Raw genomic sequence first — 9,870 nt, 5'->3', positions numbered from 1 at the left:
GGTGAACAAGAGGAAGAGAGGAGTGAAAGCAGAGGTGCTGTGAGGCTAAGAGACTTCTCTGCTCTTTCCAGTGACGACCCAGCTAATCACTGGCAGGTCCGGGCTGGACCAGGTCTCCTTGTGAGGACAATGAGAGGAAAGGTCACTGGAGTTTGGTTTGTAGACCACAGCTCAGAATATATTCCAGGATAAAAGGCAATGGTGGAAATAATTCAACAGGACAGTGGCTGTTGTGCTCATCATGGTGGGACCGTGATGAGTTATTTTTTTCTTTTCTCATTTTCTATTTTCCAAAATGTGTTTCATGAACAAGTTCTGCTTTCACAGTAAAGAGGAAAAAAGCATTTGAGCATCTGTATCTACTGTCAGGAGAAATGAGTGTGAAGAAGCATCCATTGGGTTTTGCTGGAGGGAAAGAATGGGGTGGGGGGTGGGAAGGAGACCTTGGAGAGAGCAGTTTCCTGAGAAAACAGGAGGTGAAGGGGAGGAGGAGAGGCAGGGCCTTGGGTACCACGGGGTTGCAGTGACACGAAACACAGAATTAGGATGGGAAGAGGTATTGTGATTAAGCCAGGAGGGCATCCCTGAATTGCACACCCCCAGTCCCACAGCACCCTTCTCTTCGGCCAGAGTCCCAGTGATCTCGGTGAGAATTACCTGTGACTCCATCCACTCACCTGGCGGCCGTCACCCTGAGCTGGAGAGGATGAAGGCGTCCATGGTGCCCTGCCTCATTGGGTACCTGGTGGTTCCAAGTGGCGCTGCTGTCTTGGGGCGCTGTGTGGTGGCTAAAAAGCTCCACGAAGGAGGCCTGAGTGATTTTGAGGGCTACAGCCTCGAAAACTGTAAGTAGCCCCTCTCAGCCCCACTCCTCACGTCTTTTCCCACTGCCCCCTGCCGAGGATTCCCCAGCTCTCCTCTGAGCCACACCCCTCCCGTTCCATCTTAGGGGTGTGCCTGACTTATTTTGAGAGCAAGTTCAACCCCACTGCTGCCTGCGACAGCTTGCGCGGTGACTACACCGGCTACGGCTTCTTTCAGATCCGCAACCGTGACCGGTGTGACCACGGCAAGAACTGCTGCCACGTGTCCTGCTCTGGTAGATCCCTCCCTCCTTCCACCCTGGGGCCCGCGGGGGCGGCCGCATTGAGCTCAGAGGGCTGGCCAGCGCTTACAAGTTTGGAGCTGAGAGAAGGAGGGCCCGGCAAAGACGGGCCTGAACCAAATCCGGGGTGGACCCCAGGCAGGCCAAGCAGAGCACTGCACTGCCAAAGGTCCGCGAGGAGAAGGGGCTGCGGTGAGTCAGGCTGGGCAGCCTGGGACGCAGCGATGGAGACCCACGTGCAGGTGGGCAGAGGGGGAGGCAGGGAGGAGCCTGACGGGTGAGGGCAGAGGGCTCTGGCTGGGCCTGATATAGAAGACACTCTTCTTCAAGGGGAGCGGAGGCTGCCACTTTGACAGGCAGAGTGATCACCGGGAGAAGATGGGCTGTAATTTATGTCTCATAAGAAGGTTATATATGTTCACCTCCAGAATCCAATACAATTATCTGTAATAGAGGTGGTATTGAGTGCTGTGATGAAAATACGCTGGACTAGATATCTTGAAAAACCCTCCCACTAGATAAAATGTAAAAAAGTAAAAAAACAAAACCAAAAAACCCCCCACCTTTTAAAGTACCTAGCTGAACTGGCAAGAAAGTAAGAAATCCCTAGAGGCTAAAGAGAGGAGCAAGAATGCAGAGAGATAAGTGAAGACTGAAGCCGATGATGACCCTGGGGGTTTGAGGTCACTGTGTAGACAGGGTCTGAGCAAGGTACGCAGGCGCACTGGCAACGTCCAAAGAGACCTGAGAGCCCTGAGAGCTACGCTGTCAGCTGAAAGGGATGAGCTAGAAAACCCCAGAGGGAAGACACTCTAACGAAAGGGGTAAGACAGTCTTCCCTGGGAATTTGTAACCACAAGCCAACAGGACTCACAAGGCACCATCTAGAGGGGCTAGACCTTGTGGTAAGTACTGGGGGCAATTCAGAGGAATTGCATAGTTTTCCTGTCAGGCAGGGTGGGGAACAGAAAAAGCACAGGCTTTGAGGTCAGACAGAACCTTGGCTCTACCTCCACATAATCACTAGTTATGTGATTTGAGCCTCAGTTTTCTTATCTAGAAAATGGAGTTATGGGACTTCCCTGGTGGTGCAGTGGTTAAGAATCCGCCTGCCAATGCCGGGGACACGGGTTTGATCCCTGGTCCGGGAAGATCTCACATGCTATGGAGCAACTAAGCCCATGCGCCACAACTACTGAGCCTGTGCTCTGGAGCCCACGTGCCACAACTACTGAAGCCCGCGTGTCTATAGCCCATGCTCCGCAACAAGAGAAGCCACCGCAACTAGAGAAAGCCTGCGTGTCTATAGCCCATGCTCCGCAACAAGAGAAGCCCGCGTGTCTATAGCCCATGCTCCGCAACTAGAGAAGCCCGCGTGTCTATAGCCCATGCTCCGCAACAAGAGAAGCCACCGCAACTAGAGAAAGCCCGCGTGAAGCAACGAAGACCCAACACAACCAAAAATAAATAAATAAATAATAAAATTTTAAAAAGAAAATGGAGTTAATAATAGTACCTACCTGACAAGGCTTTTATTTTATTTTATTTTATTTGATCTTAGCAGCTTTTTTTTAATAGAACCCAAAAACTGGAGCAAATGTCCATCAACAATTGAATGGATAAATAGATCATGGTATATTCTTATTTAGAGACTCTTTAAAAACCAAAGTGCATGAAGGAATGTTTTCCTAAATATTTTTTTTTTTTCTAATCACACATTAATGGAAATGAATAAGTTACAGCTATAAGCAACAACATGGATAAATTTCACATAATGTTGAATAAAATAAGGTAGTCACACAGAGTACGTACTATATGAACCCACATATAAAGTTTAGACACAGGCAAAACTAATCCATGAGCTACAGGTCAGAATAGGGATGAGGTTTTGGGGGGGGAGGGGAGTGAGGGGTGCTCCCACAAGGCTTTTACAAGTTTTAAGTCCTGAACATGGTGTCTGGTGCTTGATGAACACAATTTTCCTTTATTTAAAGAATTTACAAGATAGTTAGGCATTAGGACTGATACACGTATGTATGCGTGCATACTATGCAGGTCACTATGTTTGTATGCATGTATATAACAGATAAGTGCCGAATCAGAGTGACGTTTTATTCAGAAAAGGGGAGAGGGCACAGTGGGCTAGGTGGTCAGTGACAGACTTCTAAGGACTATACTTTTGGATGAGCAGATGCAGGTTGGGAGATGAGTGTGAACAAAGTCTGGGAAGAGGATCTGTGCATGACCCCCAAGCTGTGGGTATCGGTACCATCAGGGTTGGCACTGTCTTTGCCTCCTGCCCCTTGACATGTCTTGAATGGCGGGGTCGTGGAGGAAAGCAGTGGAAGTGGAAAGCCACGTTGGGCAAAGTTGGACAAAGCCAAGGATTGAGGTTCTGTTTTCCGGGCAACGAGGGGGCAATGAAATAATGTTTTAAGGAGAAGCAATCAGACTAGGTTATGGAAGGGGGGAGACTGTAGTGCGGGCAAGAAGGAGGGGGTCCCATGTGGGAGGTCTTGGTTCCACGGTCCAAGGAGGGAATGGAAGGATGGATGCATAGACATGTTGGTTCTTCAGGGGCACCTCTGGGCCCTCTCACATGCTGTTCCTTCTGCCTGGAACAGTTTTCCTTCTGTGATGTCCTCAACCCCTTTTCCTTACCTACTCCACTAGATGTCACTTGGCCCAATAACCCTTCCCTGACCCTAATTCAACTCTGAATTAGGTGTCCCCACTCAATGCTGCATTCCTCCATGGTTCCAGGTATCCTTTGTATTATAATTGACTATAATCTTTATCTACCCCCTTCCAGACTGTAGGCGTTATGAAGGCAGGGATGGATTTATTGTGTTTCTCATTCTATCTCCACTGCTTCTTCTATAGCCTAGCACAGGATATTCACTATACATATACATTTTTTTTGGCTGCATCGGGTCTTAGTTGTGGCACATGGGCTCTTTCTTGCAGCGCGCAGTCTTCTCTCTAGTTGTGGCGTGCGGGTTTTCTCTTCTCTAGTTGTGGCGCGCGGGCTTAGTTGCCCCGCGGCATGTGGGATCTTAGTTCCCCGATCAGGGATCAAACCCATGTCCCCTGCATTGGAAGGCAGATTCTTCACCATTGGACCACCAGGGAAGTCCCCATCATATACATTTTTAATGAAAATATCATTATAAGGATTATAAGAAAAAAATCAATAGATTTAGTAAAAGATGACCACATCCTGCTACTTCCCAGTGTTGTCTGAGAAAAATACAGGGATAGATTTATTCTTGGAATCACATGGAAGCCTCTCTAACGCGAGCCCCTGGTAGCTTCCTTGACATCACTCTGACTTAGCTGCCAAGTGGTGACACGGCATCATTCCACTTCATTTTCTTCTTTCACACCTTTACTGAATCCAAATTTAAAGGAGACAATTGAATGTGCCAAGAAAATTGTAAAAGGAAAAAGAGGAACGGGAGCGTGGTAAGTAGCCTGTATTAATGACTTTCAGCCACTCATCAAGTCCCACTGGTTTGGGACTGTACGTGTATAGCAACCAAGATCAAGATGAAAGATTCTAAAGAAATCAAGCCACGTTTCCCTCTATATCAGAACAGTCCCTGGCACAAGATACCCTATGTTAAGTTTTTGTTAAATAAATTATAAAATAGAATTGTCATGGCTTTATACTTAAATGTTGGTCCTTCTTGGAAATTATTTTGGTATTAAAAAGTGAGACAGGGCATCCACCTTCATATTTTTCAAATGGCTGGTCGGTGGTCTCAACACCCCTTATTCGTTAACCTGTTTTTCTCACTAATTTAATAGATTGCATTTTAAAGTGGGAATCCTCTTGTTAATGTTAACTGTCTTCTGGGTGTTGGAAATATCTTTCATGCATAGTCTTGACTTTCCAATTAATCTGGAAGCTTGGCTGACCCCCTAGGGCAAGCAGTAATGAGCTAAAACCATCTTCATTGTATGGCACTAAGTAGAGATGTGTTGGGCCAGTCTGATCAAGGTCTCTTACCTGCTCAGGATTTCCAGTGAAGTGAGCTCTCATTAAGCTAATAAGCCGCCATGGCTTTTCCAAAGCTCAGATCAGGCTGCTCTGTGGAACTTGGGGCGGACAGGAAGGGAGAAGACTCAGGCTCCCCCCACTCGCCTCCCCGCGGAGTCCCTTCTGCAGTGCCTGCCAGGGGCTACGGAGGGCGCTGCAATTTCTGAAAATACGTCTGTGTGTGTTTTCCCTGCTGCTCTGTAGCTATGAGGGGCCAGGGGGTCACCGCCCCTTCTCCAACTGTGTGACCCCCTACCCTGGAAGACTCATGGAGCTTCATGCCCGGTTGAGGGATGGGACGCACTGATGTCTAATGGCCTGCAGTGGCCTGGTGACTCCCACCACTTCTAGGATGGGAGAGGAGGACCTGGGGTCTGGATTCTGGCCAAGGGGCTGGGAATAGGAGGGTCATGTTTGGGGGACCAGGGGAAAAGGTTAGAGAAACTCAGTCCAGCTGACCTAGGTTGAGGAGCTGGAAGGAATTTTGGAAGGTGAGGGGTGAAGCAGGTGCATGGAAAGGTAACAAGAGGCCGCGGCTGTGGGACAAGTGTTCCAGTTTCAGGACTAGGATCTGCCCAGTACTCACCATACATGTCACAGAGCTTCTCTGATGCTCACTTCAGAGAAGCTACAAATGCTTTGCAGGGTTGGAGAAGGATTTCGCAGTTCACAGCTCAGCCTCTCCATCTTGCAGTGTGGGGTTTACGGGAAGGGGAGATGTCGTGAGCAGGATGGAGGAAGCACCAGCTCTCATGCCAGCAGGTGGTGGAGCCAGCCAGCGAGAGAGACATACTTGGGATGCAAGAAAGCTTTCAGAACTGTGCCCACTCACATGCTCCAGGGGCCAGGCAGTGGGTTTAAATTGGCCAGTGGGGGCTGAGCTCCCTGGAGATGCCGAGCTGTGAGTACGGGAGCCCCCTCCGGTTCTCTCTCCCTGGCCTTCCTCCCCGCAGGACCTCCTGGACCCTCAACTGCCAGGACTCTGACACTCTGGAGCGGTGGTTGGACGGATGCAAGCCGTAGCTACTGGGAAGCCCTTGCTGCACTTGCCCCTGGCATCTTCCTAGTGAAGATGCTCTCCTGTTCACTGCCTTCACTCATCCCGTTGATTATCTCACTGCTTGACGGCTCCAGGTGGAAAAGGGCAAAATTTGCTTCATCCAGGGATGCAGGATGCAGAATAAACCACTAGTTATTCAACCTGGTTCAAAGGGCTCCACTTGTCCTATTATACTGTGATTGTTACGATGAAAATCATTATTTACCATTATCATGCTTCCTTAGTATTTAATCTCAGGTGGAGGATTCGAAGGAAGGAAAACATCTGGAAAATAAGATGTGCCCATGAATGTCAGTATTAATAGAGAAAGGAAGAAAAGATACAGAGGATGGGAAGGGGAGTCAAAGAAGAGAGGAAGAGACGCCAGTGCCAGCAGGACCCCCAGCTCCAGCTACGGTGTCCACACTGGGACACCCAGGTGGCAGGGAGGAGACCACAAAAATCCTCTCTGCACTTTTGTGGAGAGACTCCAGTGACAGTTGATCTTTCTTATGAAATGTTAAGTTTTAAAAACTTGTCAACACATACTTGTATTAGAGAACTTGTGCAAAAGAACTTGTGCAAAAAAGGACTCACAGGAGTCCTCCTGTGATCTTAGAAGCCAAAGACAATCGTCACTGTCATGCTTTGGTTGCATCCCCTTTCGGTCTTTTTTCTGATTGGGGTTTTTCTTCTTTTCCAACAAGGCTGTGATAATGCTCTAGAGAGAGTTTTGTACCTCACTTTTTAGAAAGGAAGAGCATTGGTAATGAACCTTTCCCTACATGTATTTCCATTTTAAGAAGAAAGGGGTTTATTTCCAAAGCTTCGTGGCTCACAGAATCCTTGCACGGAGTGGAGCAGCAGGTGACAGTCTGGGCTTCCAGGGAGCACATGCCTGAGACATGGAAGCAGTAGTAGCAGCAGAGGACCTGTTCCTCGGAAGCCAGTTCATTTGCGAGAACCCAAGCTATGATGGGGGACCCTTGTACAGGAGGGAAAGAATGGAAGTGGCCCTAGAGAGCCTGTCTGAAGGCTAGAGCCTTCAGAATGAAATCTTAAGGCCAGTTAACATGCCACTGGATGAATACACCAGCTTTTACTTAACTTTTCCCCCTACTGTCAGATTTTTAGATACAGCCATTTTTTAAACCATTACAAAGAATGCTGTAGTGCCTGTTTGTGGCTTCCCCCTTTTCATTTTCTGCACTTTTAAAACTAAACAACATACATTTCATAAGGAAAACTCAGAGAGTACAGAGAGTCATAAGGAAGGAGATTTAAAATGCTCATCATCCCCCCACTGGAAGCAGAAGTTTTCATTATTGTTAGGAAGACACAGTTGGGGGCACCCTGCCGCAGTGATGGTTAGTGTCAATCTCTTCATGTGTGCTCTTCCCAACTTCATGGTGGGTGTGGGCACATTTTTTCCTTATAAACATGAACTACTACTGTGAAGATGCTCTCCTGTTCACTGCCTTCACTCATCCCATTGATTATCTCACCGCTTGATGGCTCCAGGTGGAAAAGGGCAAAATTTGCTTCATCCAGGGATGCAGGATGCAGAATAAACCACTAGTTATTCAACCTGGTTCAAAGGGCTCCACTTGTCCTACTATACTGTGATTGTTACGATGAAAATCATTATTTACCATTATCATGCTTCCTTAGTATAGTATACAGTTCTGTATCTTGCTTTCTTCACTTAATATTTCATGGTCTAAAACTTCCATGCCTATGACAGGGATCCCAGAACCATTTTTAACAACTGCACCGTATCCACTTAGTGGACACACTATAATGTATATAAGCCCATCTTGTTTCTCCGGTCAATCTAGACAGAAAGTAAACAATATGCGTGAATCATGGCCACCTGAAAGGCAGGCAACACTGAGAGCAAGTCAGCCCTTCCTTTTGTTTGCTTCCTGGTCATTTTCAGAAAGGAGAAGAAAGAGCTGCAAGTTAGAATTTCAGGGGCAGAACTTTTCGTCATTCTCAGTACTGACTGATTAGCTTAATCAGTTGGTTTTGGGTGGCTTCCCCTACCTCTAGAGAAAAAGGTACTTGATAGTTCCTGCCCACACAGCATGAATCGTACAGTAAAATTCCTGCTGGTGGCCTCCCTTGCTGTTGAGGTCATTGAGAAGCTTTTGAGACCTTGAGAGCCCCTTCCTTCTTGAGCTGGGAACCCACATTGTTTCCGAGGTTGGGTCTGCGTGCGATAGTACACCTGACCTCAAGCCAACCTTATCCCAGACATTAATGACCACCTACAATTGATTAAAACACTATCTCCTCAAGTGCCACATCCAGCGTGCTGCCGCCTCCTTCCAGCCCATTACTTCTGCCATGGCTCGTCATCGTCCTCTAATGGCCACTTGTGTCAACATGGGCATGAGGCTTGATGACAAAGCAAATGTTAGTGTATTGATTGGACCGGCCTCTCTAGGGTTTCCCAACACCAGCTCCTGGCGTGTTGCTCTCAAAGCCACTGATAATGGGCGTTACGATGAGCACTCATCCCAGGGCCAGATCTCCCTGTCTGCTTTCCAGAATGATCAAAGCTAGGTTTCAAAATATCACTAACAATGATTTCTGTTACTATTCTATCACCAGCAACTACCATATTAACGCCAGTTTTACGAATAGTACACATAGGCCCTTATATGCAGTATTTTCAGAACTTGCAAAATCTTACAGGGTAGGTATGAAGGTATGAATCATAACTATATCATAGGTGGAGAAATTGAGGTTGGAGGAGCTAAATAACTTAGCTTTACTCCAGCCTGGTAAGTGATGGAGATGGAATGGGTATCTCCCCCAAACCTAGAGCTTCCCCACACAGCCCCTCCAAACTCTGGTACAGTACTGGTGTTAATTTTCCATCCCATTCATTAGCTGGAAAATCGGGTCTCCAGCTTTTTAATTAAAGACTTTGCATTGAAGACGTTTTAGGCAACTGGCACATAATAATGGGTCACTATCATAGTGTCCAAGTCAAAGGCTGGAAATTGAGGCCCCAGGAGATGAAGTAACTTTCTCACCTACGGAAAATCAATAGAGAAGGCAGCGTGGTGACTTGCAATGTTTCCACACTTGTGTCATGATAAAAATCACCTGGAGTGGCTGTTAAAATGGTAATTCCTAGGCCATGCCCTTTATCTACTGAGTCATAACTGCTGCAAAGAACTCTGGCCTGTGGATTCTCAATGTGCACCAGTTTCTGTGAGATGGAGAATGTCTATTACCACCCTTCTGTCTTCTAAATTTCTGCAAATGTAGCTCAGTGGGGAAACCAAAACTGCATCTGGAACCCTGTTGGTGCAGGTACCTCCCAGGCCCACAGCTCCTCCAACCCCAGGGAAAACAAAGAAGCAGGAGTATTGCTCACGACACCATCTTTTCCTCGGTGGGAAAGATTCATTTACTTGAAAAGAGACAAAAAGGATGGTACAAATCCTCAGAGAGGTCTGGTTTAATTAGGTTCATTTGTTAAGTACTTATTGCAGCGAAAAACTTTAAGTTAGCGCGGTTTGTTTCTTTTAATTATTAATTTTTACATCGCTATATAAGCTCATAATATAAAGAGCAAAGTAGGTTTTGTGGTGAAAGGGACGAGCGTTCATTGTAACGCACTCATGGTGATCTGACAGCATCACACCAGGAGCTGGTGTTGGGAAACCT

General features: G+C 47.1%; 1 protein-coding gene across 1 annotated transcript; it reads left to right on the top strand.

The window, feature by feature from the left end:
- Positions 1-706: 706 nt before the first annotated feature.
- LYZL4 (lysozyme like 4) lies at positions 707-6,170 on the top strand (the record flags this gene model as incomplete). The annotated part of the gene is made up of 4 exons (XM_082847423.1): positions 707-845; positions 950-1,099; positions 4,492-4,570; positions 6,101-6,170. The coding sequence occupies 4 exons, from the start codon at positions 707-709 to the stop codon at positions 6,168-6,170; spliced, it is 438 nt and encodes a 145-aa protein (XP_082703549.1).
- Positions 6,171-9,870: the final 3,700 nt, after the last annotated feature.

Source organism: Leucopleurus acutus (genome assembly GCF_964270905.1).
Source record: "Leucopleurus acutus genome assembly, chromosome: 10".
NCBI lineage: Eukaryota > Metazoa > Chordata > Mammalia > Artiodactyla > Delphinidae > Leucopleurus > Leucopleurus acutus.
Note: the sequence above shows the minus strand (reverse complement) of the source record. Positions and strands in the feature narration are given on the sequence as shown.